Below are 18949 nucleotides of genomic sequence, written 5' to 3' on the forward strand. Positions count from 1 at the left end.
GACTGGTTATGTGAATTATGGCCCATCCACACCACAGAATTTATGCAGCACTGAAAAGGAGGCAGCAACCTTTTATGGACCAATAAGGAAGGTTCTTAGGACATTTTAAATGATAAAAAGCAAGATGGGGACTGGCCCAGTGGCATAGTGACTAAGTCCATGTGCTCCACTTTGGTGGCTCGAGGCTCCTAGGTTCAGATCCTGGACACAGACCTACACGCTGCTCATCCAGCCATAAAAGAGAGGAAGACTGGGAAAGATGTTAGCTCAGGGACAATCTTCCTCAAGCAAAAAGAGGATTGGCAACAGATGTTACCTTAGGGCCAATCTTCCTCACCAAAAATGTATTAAAAATAAAAAAAGCAAGACAGGAAAAGAGCATGCGGGGTGAGCCACCACCTGTGTAAACTCATCTATGGGTAGGTAGGTTAATTGCTTTATATCTATGAGCAAATATACCTTGAGGAATATATAAGAACCTGTTTAGTGGTGGTTGCCTCCTAGAAAAGGAAATTGGTGGCTAGGTGGGAGGGAGACTTGTAACTTTATATCCTTCTGTAACATTTGAATTTTGTGCCATAAACATGTATTACAAAAAACACCTCCACACAAGTTCCTCTGAAAGAAATCAGCATCAAGAATGACTAACCAGTGGCCAAAATTAAGTATAATTCAAAAAATGAAAGCCATGGCTTTATAGCAGTGGCAGTAATTTCATTCATCTCAAAATGACCAAGTGGGAAAGAATCTTCGAGATCACTTCCTCTAGTCTCTCGTTTTTTTTTTTCAGAAAAGCAGAGCGACTTTCCAAGCACAGAGCTGAGCACTGAAAGAGTCACCATGGGACCTCGATGTCCACTGTCCTCCCACCAGGCCTCTCCAGCAGGACTCCAAAGCTCACTGACATTGACTGTGAAAAGTGACAAGGGCAAGATGAGTCTTTTAAATTTATCTGCCAGGTTCTGTCCAAGGAAGGGCTTCAGCTCACCACATGTGAAGAGGGGGTTTAGAATGCCTCAGCTCAGAGCCAGGTGGGGTGGAGAGGCTGCTCCGAGTGCACAGCCACCTGCACACTCTGACACTGTCACTCCCTTCTCAGCCCCAACAGCACAGACACCCTCAGAGGCTGTGTGTCCTCATTACATCACCCGAGGGAGGACAAGAAAGGGGCAGAAGCCTGTCACAACTCTTTTATCACCCTGATTCCTCTGACTGCACAGCAAAGCATTAGGGCTTTAGAATCCACTTCTTGGCATAAATCCGTTATAACCAGGATTACAAAACTTGCCTGCAATCCAAAATTAGCAAAGAACAGAAAGAGGATTGTAGAGCCTATCTCACAAAAACCTCAGAAACCGCGTGAAATCAAACAGAAGTTTTGGGTTTATTAGTTTGTAATATCCAGTGGTCTTACAAAAACATTCAATCATGTCATACAGACAGCTGGAGTAAGATGCAAAATGAATGACTTAAACGGCATACAATTTATCAGAGCATCATTAGGACAGAGGTTTCCAATAAGAAGGGAATTGTTTTGTCTTACTGAGCTGTGAAGAGACAACGAGGCATCTCAGAACGTGCTTCTCGGGGAGAGCAAGATGGGAGGACTCACCTGGAACACTGTGAGAAGTGCTTGGGGGAAATTGTCAAAGGTGCTTCGCTTGGTTTGTGTTTCGTCAAAATTAAACTTGCCGCCAAACAGCTGCATCCCAAGCAAGGAAAAGATGATGATGAAGAGAAACAGCAAGAGCAACAGTGAAGCGATGGACTTCATGGAGTTCAACAAGGATGCCACCAAGTTGCTCAGGGAAGTCCAGTGCCTACAAGTCAAAATGACGGTGTGAGCCCGGAAAACCCGTGCGGACAGAGCCGAACATCACCTGACTAGGGATGCGGCTGATCGCCACCCCATATCCAGAAAACACCTGCGGCAAGATATACATGTCCTCACCTGGTCACTTTGAAAATTCGTAAGAGGCGCACACACCGAAACACAGAGATGCCCAGGGGAGACATGATTTCCAGCTCCACCAAGATCGTTTCGGTAATTCCACCACACACCACGAAGCAGTCAAATCGATTAAAGAGAGAGACGAAATATGCCTGAAGACCCAAGCTGTACATTTTTACCAGCATCTCACAGGTGAACAGAGCCAAGAGGACTTTGTTAGCGATATCTGGAAGGACAAAGGGACGCACGTCGGGATCTCAGCCCAGGGTGGCTCAGACCCCTCTTCTCCCACGCACCTTCTCCCACCAGTCCCCGCAGGAAATGCCCCCAGCACGTCTGCCCCCTCTTTGCTACAGTACACGTTACAGAAGCGTGGCACTAACATTACGGTCTGTCTGCCTGCCAGGTTCTGGTCCTGCTTCTGCTACGACCTAGATGTGAGCCTCTGGAGAAGTTCCTTGATTTCTGTGGGCCTCAGTTTCACTGACTATAAAATGGGGAGGGGCAGTTTATCACATAATCTCTGACATTTTTCCAGCCCTAAAAGCCTACGATTCTGCATTTAGATCATCCATCCTATTATATTTTTTGCTTCAGTCACACACAAAAGACCCATCTGGTCTTGCTTACAGCATGATATACGAAGCGGGTGCCTGCCAATGTCATTTCTAACAGCAGCAAATACCACCCAGCAGGCTGGAGAGTTGGACAGAAACAGCTCTGACTTGATGTAAGGCAGGCCTTCTCAGTAGCTCAAAACCCAGAATGGGCTGTCTCTGGGGACATGAACGATACAGGAACAACCACCACTTGCCAAGAATACCATACGGAAAAATAAAGCTTCCAGTGGGAGCAGCAAGAGGGATACAAGGTCCCTTCCAACTGCAAGATTCCTTGATCCTAAGTTGTCACAGGTTAGGACAATGAGATGCTCTGGCCTTAAGAAGCTCCAAGGTGCTTCATTCACCACACGGTGCAGACCGCACTCCCACTCCAGGTGCACCTTATGTTTAGATGGTCCTACCATCTTCCAAGATAGTGCTCCCTAGAAATGTTCTGATACTTTATTATACATCCACCAGAGAAACCAAACTGCAGCTGGACAGCCTCAGGAATCCCTAATTCAGAACAAAAAGAGAGCTTATACCTTGAATCTGTGTCAACCAGTCAGGCTGGTTGTAGTGCTCGGAGGAAATGGTTAAGGTGTTGAGAAACACCAGGACAATAACCAGCCAGTAAAACGAGACAGACTTCACGGCAGCCCTACACCTTCTGCGATTGAAACGGTTCCAGCGACGCCAGCGACGGCTGAAAGAGAAGCAAATGTTAGTCCCTGAATGGCAGACACAGCATCTGAGCGTCCAGCAAATGTGATTGAGAAGTAATTTAGCTTTCACTACAGAGGTCTGGATTGGGGTGGGGGAGTAGGAACGAAAGATGACAACAAATGGCATAGAAAGTAACAGACCTCATAAGATAAATTATGCTGGTCTTAAAATGCAACTTTTAAAAGTATATTCTTGACTTGATCATGCTATCCGTTTCCTTCCTATGGCTTTTGATGACTCCAGAATCTGTCATACACAGTCTTCAAACCGGTTGGAAAATCTAGATAGTCACAGATTCGTGTGCAGATGCAAAACTGCCCTCGCACATCTATGCGGTTCACATTCCCACCATATGGTGCACAGATCTGTTCGTGCTATCGGTGCAGAGAGCCACTTAGCTTATTACACACATCTCTCGCGGCATCTCTATCATCATACGGAATTTATCAGGCAGCAAACTGCTCCAAAACCACAGCTTTCCTTTTAGGGAAACTTCCAGTCCCTTCTTAAACGCAGGAGGTTCCTTTGGAGCCTGGCAGAGTTGTCAAAGCTGAGCAGGACATGAGTCTTCATACTGAGTCATCAGGTGCCCTTTCTAACTAGTTGATGCTCAAAATGTACCTTTAGGAGGGGAGCCAATATTGAATTGTGTTTTCATACAAACAAAATGAGCTGAGCCCAACAGACAAGTAGGATGCCCCCATCTACTTTCAGATCCTGTCTGTAATTAGGCAACGTATCCTTTCCCTTAGCCTGTCTCCCTGTGGAAAACGATCCCTGCCACAGGGTGGTGTGGTATAAGTGGGTCCTAGGGAAGGGCCAGCCGAGCACTGATGTCAGCCTGTCCAGAACGCGCTCGTGGACGGGGTGGGAGGCACCTCCTTTAGGGACCTGAGTCAGAGGACTCTCCGGGCTGTGTCCAAGCTGCACCCTGGCTGACTAAGCCGTGCTACACTAAAAAAAACCATAACCCAGACATTGGGCAAAGAACTCTTCAGCAAGGCCTGGAACAAGCAAGGCACTTTTTGCTCTTGCTTTTGCTATGTGGTTTCTAATGGTAATAGCAGCTGGAAATATGATGACTAGCAAAGAAAAATTCTACAGAGGACACTAAAGACCGTCCCCCTCCAGGCTGGGTTTCCCCTGTGATGCATAATTCAGTACACACAAGCGAGGTGATCTAAGATCCATCCTGAGTGGTCTATTTATGCTACAGTGACAAGTCACAGGTGTCTCCTAATCCAGGAGACCTATCGTCACATCCCCTGAAACCTTACAGCTCCCCTATCTTACCCCTCACTGGTCACTGAGCGTCCAGGCCCTGTATCAGGCACTGGGCATATGGAGATGAAGAAGGCATGGTCCCATGGCCCCTGTCCTTGAAAAGCATGCAGGGTTGTGGCAAATTATGAATCCACACCAAGTGCCATTCCCAGGGTACCGGGTATAGAAACAAAGAGAAGGGAACTGCAAATGTTCTTCTGGAAGAGTCAGGAGAGGCTCCTCCAAAAAGCTGAGATTTGGACTGGCTCTCTATAGCTGAGGAAGAGTCAGCCAGGGGTCAGAGGAAGGGCACTCCACCCAGGGGAGCCTGCATGGCAAAAGGGACTGAGATGGGAAGAAACAGAGCATGTGGGAGGTTTGAAAGCTGAGCGCAATCCAGGACAGCTACAAAGTGGGGAGTATGGGAGGGCTGTCAAAAGATGAGGCCAGAGGTGAATTGGGGGCCAAGTCACGAAGGAAACTGTATGCCCTCTGGCAACAGTGAGTCATGGAAAGTCTTTCAATTTTTTTATAAAGTCAGGTTTATTGAGATGTAATTTACACATGGTAAAATGTACTCTTTTTAGGTTTACAATTTATAGCCACCACCACAATCAAGATATAGAGTATTTCCATCACTCAGAGGTTCCTTTGCGGCCCTTTGGGTTAATCCCCTCTCCTCACCTCAGCCCCTGACAGCTACTGATCTGTTTTCTGTCCCTATTGTTTTGCTTTACCCAGAATGTTCTATAAATAGAATCACACAATACATAGCTTTTTGAGACTGCCTCCCTTCACTTAACAAAAGTTCTTTCGAGATTCATTTGTGTTGTTGCATCTCTCAGTAGTTTCTTTCCTTGCCGAGTATTAGTCCATCACATGGATGCAGCGCAGTTTGTCTACTCATTCACCACTTGATGGACGTTTGAGTTCTTCATGGCAATTATGAATAAAAACGCGATAAACATTCATGTAAAAATTGTGTAGGCATATATCTTTATTTCTTTTAAATATCTTAGAAGTGAGATTCCTGGGTCATATGGTAAATATGGTTGACTTTACAAGAAACTGCCAACGTGTTTTTAAAATGGCTGTGTCATTTGTCAAGCAGCAACGTATGAGAACTCCCATTGATCTGCATCCTTGTCAGAACTTAATATTGTCAGATTTTTAGATTTGATCCATTCTAATAGGTGTGTAATGGCATCTCATTGTGATTTTAATTTGCCTTTTCCTAATGACCAAGTCATCTCATGTACTTATTTGCCATCCATCTCTCTTCTTTAGTGACATGCCTGTTAAAAATCTATTGCCCATTTTTTATTGAATGTTTTTCTTATTGACAGTACTGTTTATGCATTATTTTCTCTACACACAGGATACTAGTCCTTTATCAAATATGTTTTGCAAATATTTTCTCTTCCAGTCTGCAGCTTATCTTTTTATTTTCTTTCAAAGAGCAGGATTTTTAATTTTGGTGAAGTCTAATCTATCAAATTTTCCTGTTATGTCCAGTGCTTCGGGTGTTGTATCCGAGAAACCTTTGCCTACCCCGAGGTCATAAAGATTTTCCCCTATGTTTTCTTCTAGAATTTTTACAGTTTTAAGTTTTACATTTAGTTCTATGTTCATTTTAAGTTAATTTTTGCATATACTGGTAAAATGTTGTTTTTAATAGAAAAATAACATATATATATGGAAAAGGACACAAATGATAGGTATATGGTTCCATGAGTTTTTACCAACTGACCATGTAATCTGCATTCAGAGAAAGAAACAGAAGATTACACCTCAGAAGACCTCCTGAACCCCCTTCTATGGAAAGCTTTTAAGCAGAAAGTCTCTCTCTCAGAGAACGGGGAGGGAATCTGAAGGCAAAACGTTCACTGTTGTGTCTTCTCCTGTTTGTTCTGGGGGTAGATCTTCAGTACCTACCGCACTGCTCTCCAAGGCAGGTGCTTCATGTTTACTGGGAGGACTGATCTTCTATGTGAATGTTACAGCCCACAGAGTAAAAATCAGGTCTAGAGCAACCCCACGTAAAACTCAGAAGTTAGAATGTAAAAACCCAAAACATGGGCTTAACTAAAAATAGAAAGAAGATACTGACCTGAGCTTGGACTTTGAGATGGCTTGACTGAAAGAAAGACAAAGAGAATATGATTCCTGTTAGGAAGGATTGAGTGTACACTCCCCCATCATTTCAGCCAAGATATCGTAAAAGCCATGCACAGAAGCCTGGACTCAGCACCCTGTTCCCCACAGCAGGCCAGCTGGGTAAGAGCGGGAGCAGGGGGCGAGGTGCTGCCAGTGCCAGGTGGGCCAGGCTGAGCACTCCAGGGCCCAGGCAAGAGATGCCTCTCAGCCAGGATCCCTGGGCAGCCCTGGCACAGGCGGCGGTGCTGGGGTTCTTCCCTCCCCACTCCCACAGGCCCCAAAGTGAAGCCAGCAGGCCTCTCCTGCCCGGAACTCAGCTACTCATCTCAACAGCACCATGAGCTGCTACTATAGCAAAAGGAGCACCGGACTAGGAGTCCCCGCTCTGCTATTCATTAACTGCGGGAGTTTGGGCAAGCAGCACACTTTTTTGAGCCTCCGTGTTCTCATCTGCAAAATGGAGAAGACAAACCCATTCCCTGCCTACTTCACGATATTGTAGGGAGGGCAGGGCAAGATAAAGGAGGCAAATTCACTTTGTCAACTGCTGAGTGTTCTGCCCAGAACACATCACTATTATGAACCTCTGCCAAGGAGAACATCAAATCCTTTACAGACAGAAGACCTAAAGGACACCAGCGAAAGCAAACTAAACAAAGCTGCACAGGGCTGCCCCAAAGCAGGCAGTCCTCTGCACACTCCACACCACCGGTCCCCACGCTGCCGCAGCCCAACTCATCTAGAAGAAAGCCAACAGGTGTTAATGTGATGGCGTCCCCCATCGTTGAGAGAGGGTGGTGCAGGGCTCCAAGGAAAGAGTGCTGTGAGCAGAGGAGGGCGGGGCCGCACTAACCAGCTGCTATGCATGAGGCTGGGAGAGCCCGTGAGGAAAGGAAAGCTTAACCAGGCAGCACATTCTAGTCAGCAACTCTGCCACAAGCTCTGCTTCAAAGCACTGCCGCCAGCCCCAGCCACGGAGGGGAATCGGGCCTTTACCCCCACCGCCGACACCCCGAGGGCCCAGCCTTGGCGGCTCCTCTTCTTCTCCACCAGCACCTAGTGGACACAGTGGAAGTGCCTGTTAGGCGGCACAGCCTGCAGCAGGCTCCACCCCAGCAGGCAGGCTGCTTTGGAGGAGGGGGGCACGTGAAATCCAGGGGGTCTGGGGGGCAGGGACAGGAGGCGGCGCAAGGGGTCCAGGGTGAGCCCACCCACCCCTCCTGCACCTGAGGCTATGGCCCCAGGGCTCCACTGAAATCTGGGGTGTCTTCCTCATATCTGCTTCTCTAAGAAGACGGGAGACACGGAGAGGGCAAGTGGCCTCCACACTCACCAGAGACTTCCACAGCAGCCCTGGCTCTCGCCTTCTCCACTCACGTTCTCCGTGTTCACAGACTCGGTCTCGCTGGTGGGCATGCTGGCTGTGGGGAGGAGAGAACGCTTTAGATGGTGCGCTGGAAGCACTGAGCACCCCGGAATGAGACAGAGGCAGATCTCTGCCACCAGGCAGACCCTCCGGGAACCCAGCAGGAAGGTGAGGAGGGCACTGAGGGGTCCTCAGGGGCTGGGTCAGCAAAGGGAAGTGCTGAGAAGTCAGGCACCTCCACTGCAGGGGCGCCTCTGCTTCTGTGACCTGCCAAGAAAGCCCACAGAGTCCCCCGTCAGGAGGAAATTCTGTCCATCCAGACACTTCCTAAGAGAAGCAGCCTAGGGACCAAACTGAACCCTGTCACTGTGCCTGGCATCAACCTATCCTGATTTCCGGGTTTGCACGGAGGCCACCAAAACATCTCAGCCACAGCTACATCTGTGCTTGACCAACAGGGGTACCCTAGAAAATCTGTGAATAGACTGAATACTTCATAAACTTACTACTTTAAATATATTGAAGGAGAGGAGGCATTATAGATGGAGGAGTGCGTGAAGTTACCAAGCGCAAAATCTTTTAAAAAACTTAAGACTTCTACTTGTTTTTAGTTAATTTATCTGATGTCTAAGTTCCATTGAGCTTGTGAAGCCAAATGCAGAAGGTGCTCACCAAAGAAGCAGGCACTAGAGCATCAAGAAAGGATAGCCTCATGGGTGGGAGGTTTCTCCCAACCAGGGACCAGAGGGGAAAGCTGACTATGGTCCCAGTGCCACCAGGGTCTCAGGGCAGGTCTCATTCCTCCACAGCAGGGTCCTGAGCAGCGTAAATGGAGGAAATGTGGAGATGTATCTACTAGTGTCAGGAGGCGAGGACCCATCAGAGCTACCACCTGGCACATGGGCGTTTTTTCTCATCCACTTGATCCAACCCAATAAACATCATGAGCACATGCTGGAGAGCAGATGGTGAAGGAGGTGTGGGGCACAAAGAGGGACACGGCCCTGCACCTACCCTGGAGGACCAGTAGGAGAGGCAACTCCTCAACAGATTTCAATTAACTGTGGAAAGAGCTACCGCAGGGGTCTGTGCAAAGAGTTCCGGAAACACCGTAGTGAGGAATGACTGTTTCTGCTCTGGGGTTAGGAGAGGTCAGCGAAGATGGAAACGTGGGAGAATCACCCAAACACAGGTGCTACTTTTCCCTGATGCATACTGTGAACTGCAGAAACTCTTTTTATAGACCTGATGGTGCCAAGAGGAAGGCCTTCCCCCGTGGGCTCTGCCCATATGGCTCCTCTTAAGAAGGATGCCTCAGTTTCCTCTGTAGACACTGGTAGTGGTGCCTGGAGTGCTGTGGTGAAGACTCTGAGGCCAGCCCAGGCACTGAGGGCAAGGGGCTGGATCGAAGGCTCCGTCTGTGCAGCTAGACGTCTGCCGACCCTGCTCAGGTGAGAGACACGATATGAACAAGGATGAAGGTGCGCCTGACTCAAAAGGCCCAGAGATCTGAAGAATGACTTTCTGAGACACCAGAGAAAATCCCTTTCCTTCTGTGAGCACCCAAGGAACGAGGCCTGCCTGGGTAGGAGTCTCAGTGATCAGATCCAGGAACATTTAGGCAACGGTTTCAAAAGCGAAGGGAAAAGGAGCAGAATTACAGACCCATACCACCCTATTCTCATAGAATGAGCTTTTTCTTCCTTAGTTAAGTCAAAAGAAATCAACTACAAACTTTGATTCACTTTTTCACTACTCCATGCAAAAAAAACAGAGACAAAAACAAACAAACCAAAAAAACCCCACAATCCGATCACAGGAAAACCTTTAACAGAAAGCTCCATAAAGACACACACACACACACACACACACACACACACGAAGCTGCTCCTGCAATTCTCTTTTCCATGACTGTTCCATGCTCTGATTTTAGCAGAAAGATTAAAAAACTGTAAAATTCAACAAAGTTCATTGTCATGGGTTCCTCCCATAGGTTCTAGCTTCTTTTCAGGAAGAAGACAAAGAAAATCACAGTGGGAGACCCTTACAAATACGTCCCTGAGTCATCTCTGAGGAACGTTTTTCTTGGTGCTTATTGCCGCTGCGGAAGGGACAGAAGTCAAGAGCAGCGTGACACGGGGGGTCCTCCGGTCATTAGGTCCTAACTCCGCCCTGGGCTCCGGTGAGGGGTAAAGTGGTGGTGCTAAGGCCACACTCTTGAGGGTCAGTTCCATTTCTAACAGTTTAATACTTCATGGTTTCAGCATGAATCATATTGTAACTGTTGTCATTGTTCCCCAAAGAGCCAACTTCTTATGAACAGGCTAAATCTTGGTGGCTTTTCACTCTCTGGGGCCATGTCCCATGATGATATCAATAGTTGCTACACTCATGACCTAAAGGTTCATTTTCCAAACAATCTGATCGAAACAGATAAATTACATACTGCCTGCCTATGGGAAAGGGGGACATCACTTTGTATTTCCGGCTCTATGCCAACTATTAGTGAATGAAACGTACTAGCTCCTCCCAGACTAAGTGGGAGGAAAGGTAAAAAATAAAGCCAAACTCCCCAAACAGGAGGGGGAAGCCTCCTGCTTGCCAACTCTGTCCTTCAGTTGAGGTAGGACAGTGGCTAAGAGCAGGCTCTCAGATTGGCCAGGTCTAAATTTAACCCCACGTTTGTGACCGATCTTCTCCAAGACTCCATTTTCTCATCTGTAAAATGGGAATACCTACTCACAGGGCTGTTGGCAGAACTAAATGAGGTAAGATACACAGTGGGTCATCCCAGAGAGGGTCCACAGCATTGGGCAATCAGTGAGGCTCAAAATGGCAACTCGATCATCTCAGCAAAGCTCTGCTGGAGCTCCCTGGAAGCAAAGCGACACTCCCTGTAAAGTCCAAATCCAGCGTCACTTCGCCCTGACCACTTCTCTTGTGAACAATTTTCCACACTCCCCAATCAGCTTTGGCCGCCACTCTCAATTTGCATCTTTTCTGTCTTAAACTAAGTTGTTATGGTCTAACGTAGCCTGTTGTAGGAATAGCAGCTTTTCTGTCAGGATTATTTGACAGAATATTAAATTATTTGACAGAGCCACGGACCCATAATAAATCAGTCTATTCCAGAATGATGTCGCCAAGACTGGGGAGGAGGAGTGCAAGAGGGAGGAGGAGGAAGAGGACAGTGATTATGCTAGAATTTGGTGACCTCATTTGGTCCTGGAAATGGATCTTGATCCAGCCCCTAAATCTGAGCAGACGGACCAGCTCTGACAGGGGCCCTGGCAGCCTCTCCATCTGCCCCAGCCTCTCACTCCCGGCCACAAGATAGCATTTCCTTTTCCAAAAGGACAGAAAATATCAGGCCCAGTGGGCATAACCAGTGACCTTGTTTGTCCATTAAAACATTTCCTCCTTCGCTTGCATGAGGATTCATGTTTTTAATGTTAATAAATTGATATGAGTTTCACTTCACTTGGCCTCAATGCGATCTCATCTACATTTAAAAAAAATCAAGACAGGAGAATCACAGAGGGTTAAAACAGGAAGGGCTTCTGAGATCACATGAACAAACCCTGTGATTTCACAGACGAGAGGACTGACCGACCTGCCTTGGGACACACAGCTCAGACTTGAGCAAGCTCTCCTGCTTCCCACTCAGCATTCTTCCCACCAGGCGACCCCACCCCTGTGGTTTTGGTATATACTTAAATATACTGCTACATATTTTGGTTTTGGTATATGTTAAAATACATATTGGTATATTCTTAAAATTCCACAAATCAAAAATGTCCAAAAACCAAATAGGCCTATTATCCATCAGCCTTGGTCTGCTGTCCTGATGGCCTTTATTAACCTCTAGAAACCTGGCATATAGCAGACCACCTCCAGGAGATCAGTCTAAATGGGGATAGAACAAAAGTCCAGGTGCCATGCTGACTATTGGGACTTCATAAAAATACAAGTAAGTGAACCCATGGGCAAATTACTGGAGCATGTGCCCTTCTCCCTAAGCAGCTACCAGAGCCCCGTGGCTGCCCAGTGCAGGGCGACCACTCTGTCCCTGCAGTACAGATCCAATGCTAATTGCTGACAATGGCTAGGCCTCATTAGGGATGCAGGCAGAGACACCCCTCAGACTCGACCATGTCACCTACAGGCACTCGCCCCTCCTGCAGAAGCCAGCCAGCCAGGGGGCCATGCGCAGGCAGAGAAGCTATAAGTCCTTTTCCCTGACACATTCCAGGGAATTTTAACGCTTTGTTAACGAAGTGCTTTTTTAAAAATATAAATTTAACAACTATTTTCAGTGAACGTGGGTGAAACAAGGCATTAGGGCAAGCCTGTCACCTGTAATGGGATGCTAACTTGTACTGCATTTTTCCTGCTGAAAATCTGGGGAAGCTCAGGGTCCACGCTCTGCAATCTCTTCCAGGCACTGGGCTCTCTGGGGAGAGCTGCAGGGTAGACCCTGAGGCTTCAGGTGTGGGTGCACTGGGAGGGGCCCTGCGTGCTGCTGTGGGCGAGGAGGTCATGGATCACAGATGGGAGCCGCCCAGGCCTTCCTGGGCAGCGGGACTGGGACCCCACTCAGAGTGCTCTTTGTGGATGGTGGGTCAGACGGTTTCTCTTGAAAATCTTGTCATGGGTCCAGAAGTCATCATGGGCAATGCCACACAAAATAATCCAGGGAAATACACTGTTTCTCAGGCCAGCACAACTACTAGCATTTTCACCCACGTGCAAAGATTCCTTTAACTACTTGCGGTGTGAAGGACAACACACTTGTCAACCAAATCTGCCTGGCTTTTGAATTCAGAGAGAGATCAACACATGCGCACACATGGTGAATGAGTCTGCATGTGGGTCCAAGCGGGCAGCCCCCAAATTATGTTCACCGTTAACAGGCACATCAAAATCTCAGATCAACTTCCTTCAGTGATGGAGGCTACGGAGGTCACAGACTGGAGAAGAGACGTCAGAGAAGTTTGGTCTTCGTCATGGGTGACGCGGGGACAAGTCTCTTTTCCTCCCAGGGCTTAGTTACCTCATCTATAAAATGAGCTCTTGGGTAATATCCTCCCTAAGACCCATTTACCTCAGACCTGCTAGAACTGCTGTGAAGAGGAAACACCCACAGCCTGGCTGGTTGACCAAGGGGGTTTCCCTTGGGCTCCCCCGGCTTGGCAAGGAGAGCAGGGAATAAGCAATACTGTGAAGCCCCTGCCCCCCATCCTTCAGGAGGGCCGCCAGGAGTCCAGCAGCCTACCCAGGAGAACTGATTCCAAGTCACCTCTGACAGAGCCCCCTGGGGAATGGAGCAGCACAGGCAGGAACAGCTCCTGAGAGACCTCTGCCAGCCAGAGAAGACCCAGGCCAAACTGAGCCCAGAGTTCCTCCTTCATAGATGTCCTGGGCATCTCAGAGCCTCACTCCTCTGTTTTCCATCAGGCAGGCTTTCCAGCCCTCTCAGGGATTTCTTTTGGCATTTCCCTCCACGTCCCAGCAGCTTAAAGCTTCTCACTCTTTCCTTTCAAAGGAAGGGAGGATGGTGGTGAGGTTAGACAACTGAGCAGTGGCAGTCATGGCTGTCTTCCTCAGGCACAGGGAATCCAAAGCCAAGGTCTTGTGTTTTTGCCTCATTTTCATGACAAGCACGAGCAGTGCCATGACATCCCCTGAAAGAATTTGCCTGTGCTTGCTAGTGGTGACATGCTTCGCCATCACGGGGTAACAGACTCTCATTGCTGTCAAGAAGCCAGACTTTTCTTGGAGAATGTGGGTCAAGGCCAGACCAAGGTTTCTGTGTCTAAAGCAAGAATTATGCCCTGACAATAACTACTGCTGTATGACCAGTGACACAGGGAGTACAGCATCTACACAAGCGCCCTTGCCCCACCAACATCACCAGCAATGTTAGGGGCCTTTCTCTAGGGTCCCTAGCTATCTCAGTCAATAAAAGACCACCTCTACTCAAAATCTAGAAAGTTTTCTGAAAATATTAGGCTTCCTCTTTTCCCCATAAATCTAAGAAAGCTAACAGAGGAGCCTCAAGAATCATTGAAAAATCACAAGGCCCATGCCCCCCACTTAAAGGAGGGTGGGCACCTACATGCCCAAGGAGAGGTCTCTTCTCTTCTGTGGACAGACCACTCATCTACTCGTAGTGACCCACCCAGAGCCAGAGCCCTAAGTGAGTCTTTGAAACGGTTTTTCTTATGCCTATGTGATATTCCCTGCTTAGTGGAAGCCCGTTTTTCCTCCAGAGGCCTCCCAGAGCTTCACAGAGCCCAGCTCTTCTTCACAAACCCTCTGCACACACTAAAGCTGAACTCATCAGCTCCATCTCTGGCCCCCACTCGCTGTCACCCTCACGCAGGTTCTTTTTCCTCTCAGGCCACAGTGTGCTTTCAGAATGCCGAGGGGCTGTATCTGATACTCTCTTCATTCCTTTCCACTTCCATGCCTCCTGATGAAAGCAGGACTCCAACACAACCTTCAGTCAGACCATCCGTAGCTTGTTCAAGTGCAATTCCCAAAACCTCTGAGTTCAGCATTCCCATGGATGGCGGAGGCCACTCCCGAGAAAACAGTGCAATGGGTCCCCTCTGCTCTCTTAGCAGCGGGCTTCGCGTCCCGGCAGTCTGAATTGTCTCACATAGACTTCCTCCAGAATCGTCTGAGCAGGGCCAACCTCGGCGGCAGTACCTAGGTGAACAGTGCTGTGTGCACAGGCAAAGCTTCACGCAGCAGTGGTGACTTGGGCAGGCAGGGCAGGACGCCAGTGTTTGCATAACTGCCCTGCAGGGGGATGGTCCTGACACTAACCCCAGGGTTTCCTAGTGATTATGTTTAGTATGGTATTAGGGCATAGCTTGAAACTTAATTGTTTCCCACATGAGCCCTTTCCTCATTCCCACTGGCAAAGGCAAGTGCCCAAAAGTGTTTGCATCCTAGAAGTGTATTTTTAACTTCATTCTTGGAATTGGCACTACTAGCTTTAGCTTGGTCCTGGGCAAACCAGCCAGAGTGTAAGACCAAGAGGCCATTTGAAAAATGTAACCTGGAAAAAAAAATGAGTCAAATAACATCAGTGGAATTTGTAAACTGTTTAGATGAAAAGCATCATTTGGGCAAAAGTGTTTGAAAAGTCTGTCTTCCAGTCTAAGAATATTCATGCTGAATTAAATAAATTTTCTGAGTTGGTTCAGCTGCTTCTTTGGAAGGTACAGTTCAAACAAAAAGGAAATTGCAACGCTGTCTTGGAAAAGACACACATTCTGAGGAAAGACAAGAAGAAAACAAGACCAAGTTTCAAAGAAATCAAGCAATTAAAACATAGGCATCTTGCAAACACACCACACAGGACATGCACTTCACTCCATGCCTAGGTGGAAGCAGAAGGCGTCCGAGGTCCTGGGAGAAGAGTCTCTGGAAGAGAAAGTTCAATGCCAGCAATTTACCGTGATCTTTAGCCCTGCGTTGGTGAAAGCAGCAAAACTTCCTTTTCTTCTTATCCTCTTTTAGCAAGTCGGCCACTGTGACCCCTTCAGGTTGAACACAGACAATTTCATTATGATTCAGTAGAGGGCAGCAAGAGCAACGCAGACAGGGCCCGAGGACCAGAGAGGCGGCCCATCCATGGGCTCTGATACCAAAACTCAAAACGGTCCTTCTCATACGGAGACCTACAGTTCAGGATCTGACGGGTACACTGGAAGTGCGCATATCCCTGTCTTTAGAACCTGTCCTAAATAAACAACCAACTGACTCACTCTAGACAAAGGTTTCCAGGTTTGGCCTCCCCTCTAAGAAAGGCATTAGGGAGAGGGCACTTCTGCAGGAGACAAGTGTCCTGGACGCTGACTGGCTGTGCCAGTCCAGCCGGTATTGCTTTCTGGGGTAGGACGCATGAGGGTTAAAAAGGTGGGCTCCAGACTCGACAGACCAGGTCTAACCCCAGCCCTGCCACTTCCTGGCTGGATGACTGTGGACAGGCAGGTTACCTGATTTTGCTAAGCCTTAGTTTCCTCACTCATAAGGTGTTGGTAACAGTCAGGCCTGCACTTCATAGGGCTGCTTAAGAGGTAAACACTAAATACGGTAAGACAAGCATCAGCGAGGCACGGTCAACTGTTACTCTCCCAATGCACTCTCCTGTGGCCACTAGCTCACAAGAAAAATGATTCCAGGGTCTCTGTGCTATGATGATCACTGTGGGCTGGCTAATCCTTGGAGTAGAGGCCACCCGCCCTGGGAAGGGAGCTGCAGAGGCAGGTGGGGCAGTAGGAGGAATGCCGAGTGGGCACTGGCACACATGACTGGTGGAATGTAAACGGTCCTCACTTGGCATAACAGATTTCTAAAATGGGCATCCTCTCGGACCCAGCAACACTCTTTCCTCTTCCACAAGAACAAGAGCATGGGTGTGCAGACATCTGCAGGGATTAACAGTGGCTCAGGTGCAGACGGGGGCAGAACCTGGGTGCAAATCCCAGCTCTGCCACTCAACAGTCATGCGGCCGTGGAAAGCTAAGAACCTCTCTGTGCTTCCGTTTCCTCACCTGTCAAGTTCCTATCTCTCAGAGCTGTGTGAGGACTAATGGACTAATGCACCCACAGCCCTCGGAACAGTGTCTGACACATAGGAAGCACCTGATAAATGTGCGATGATATTATTCCGTGTTCTTTCACTCAACAAATAATCATTGGGAGCTCATACTGTGACAAAGACCACGCTGGGTGCCAGCCACACAGTGGAGGGCAGAAACGGACCCCACTACTGCCCCCGTGGAGCTCACAGTCTTATGATAGCAGAAGACCTTAATCAGATAATCACACCAACCAGCGTAAAACCACGACTCCGACAACTGCTATAAAGGTGAGGTCCATGTGCCACAGGGCATGTAGTCTATTGTGGCAGCTTCTATAATGGCAATTTATTGAAAATACCAAAACGTTTTAAAAGGATGGCTGGACATCTACAGCACACGGTTCAGTGAAAAAGGCACATTGCAGAACCCTCTATGCCGAGTGGTTTTACAGTGGGGATGTACGAGCACACTCTCTGCAGCAAACCGTACATTCTTAGGTGCGTAAGTGAGATCAGAAAGAACAGGCCCCAGACTGCCAAGCCAAGTCTGGTTCCCTCTAACGAGAAGGATGAGAAAATGTTACTTCTTACATTATATGCTTCGGTATTATATGAATTCTTTGCAATATTCATATATGACTTTTGTAATTAAAATATATTCAAAACAAACACACCCCTAGCTTGGGACTCCACAAACCTGGCTGGAGTGCCTGCTCCTCCTCATCTCCATGGTGGGGTGACCATCCCCACATCTGTCTCCCACCAGCTCCTACGGGCCTACCCAGGGCAGATAACTGCTCCCAGTACTACCCCAGTGGAGATGTGTCTCCCGCCGACCCCAGCACCATGCCTTCCCGGGTCTTGGCGCCCCCAGCAGCCTCTCCAGGGAGGGCAATTCACCTGGACGCACGTTTACCATGTGTGGCCCTAACTGCTGCTGTCTGCCTTACAGCTTTCAATTGAATGTTTTCAATTTTGAACTTGCACCCTGAGGTAGTTTAATTGCAAGGAAAGCAGTTTTATAAATCAAATTTTAAAGACACAGTCTTTTTAAATAGGCCCAGCAAAATGGCACGTGCTTGCAAACAGCTATGCCATCCCTGGTTTTCCGCCCACCCTAAATCAAACCTCACAGTAGCAGGCATCTGGGGTGGCACGCAAGGAAGGGAGGCCGTGGCTATGGTGACTTTGTACGCCTAGACCTGGGGGGCAGTCCCAGTGGGGGGCGGCGAGGGGCAGTGCTCACAGCCTCTAGGACCACTATGAGGGGGAGACAGAGAGGCTCTCCTTGTGGCCAGAGCTGGAGTTTCAAGTGTCACCCCCCTTTGTCTGGGCATCAAACATCCCCACTTACCAGGATTACTGAGCATTAATAGTTCCCACAGTGAAACTGCCCTGCTTTTCTGGCTGGAATTTTAGAATGCACTCCCTTTAAAACGATTTCATTATTTTGAATGCTATTTTTTTTTTAAAGAGTACTCATTGACAATGAGAAGAGTTTAAAATAGAATTTTAGGCTTCCAGATTCTAATGGCTCTAGAAAAACTCCATTGTTAACTCAAAAGCAGCTGCATACATCTAAAAAAATCACTTTGAGATTTGGCAGAGTTTCTTAAGAAACTTGAAGCTCAGCAAAAAGTTAAATAAATTATCCTTGAAAATTTCCCAAATGCTCAGGAACTTCCAAGGGAATTTTGTTCACTCAATTAATTGCGTAACACCGGATTTCTAACAGCAAAATTACGGAGCTGACATTTCAGTCCATAAATGCACAAAGCTAGAGCTACCAGTCACTGCAGCCACCAGACAGCCCAGTTAGGGACCCGGTTGCCTCTCCTTCTGTCTTCTTTCAGGTGAAAGCCTGGAATAGTGTGATGTTCAGTGTGACAGTATCCAGGAGTTCCCAACCCTGGCTTCACATTGGAACCTCCAGGGAGCTGTAAATAAAGCCACTTCCTGGGTCCCACCCCAGACCAGCTAATCAGCGTGGGGCTGGCGTATGGTATCAGGATATGTTCATGCTCCCCAGGTGATTGTCATGCACGGCCAGAGAGGGTAGCACAGTGACATTTAATAGATCAGAGAGAAAAGATAATGTGAACACATCTCCAAGCACTTAATTTGACATCTGTTCTCTGACAGCAAGCAACAACAAAGTAGAAATGGACTTCAAGAGCCAGAAAGCTGTGCTACCACATCTGGAAAGTGACCAAGTCAACAAGTTTGCTTTCCATCAATATTTGAGAACCTTATAAACAGGGGAGTATGGGGACATGGTCCTAAAA

The 18949-nt window shown here is 47.9% G+C and overlaps 1 protein-coding gene across 24 annotated transcripts in view; it reads right to left on the reverse strand.

The window, feature by feature from the left end:
• The window catches only part of CACNA1D (calcium voltage-gated channel subunit alpha1 D), a 322004-nt gene that overhangs the window by 84750 nt on the left and 218305 nt on the right, over window positions 1-18949 (reverse strand). For 16 of the 24 annotated variants that reach the window (XM_070577050.1, XM_070577067.1, XM_070577063.1 and 13 more), the window contains 6 exons: window positions 8033-8120; window positions 7696-7755; window positions 6653-6679; window positions 3099-3259; window positions 1952-2177; window positions 1613-1820 (listed from right to left, as the gene is read on the reverse strand). In XM_070577050.1, coding sequence (XP_070433151.1) covers window positions 1613-1820; window positions 1952-2177; window positions 3099-3259; window positions 6653-6679; window positions 7696-7755; window positions 8033-8120 — 770 coding nt within the window. The remainder of the gene's footprint in view (window positions 1-1612; window positions 1821-1951; window positions 2178-3098; window positions 3260-6652; window positions 6680-7695; window positions 7756-8032; window positions 8121-18949) is intronic. The other 8 variants (XM_070577072.1, XM_070577064.1, XM_070577071.1 and 5 more) reach the window with 1 other exon arrangement.

The sequence above is a fragment of the Equus przewalskii genome, chromosome 15, assembly GCF_037783145.1.
Source record: "Equus przewalskii isolate Varuska chromosome 15, EquPr2, whole genome shotgun sequence".
In the NCBI taxonomy this organism is placed as follows: Eukaryota; Metazoa; Chordata; class Mammalia; order Perissodactyla; family Equidae; genus Equus; species Equus przewalskii.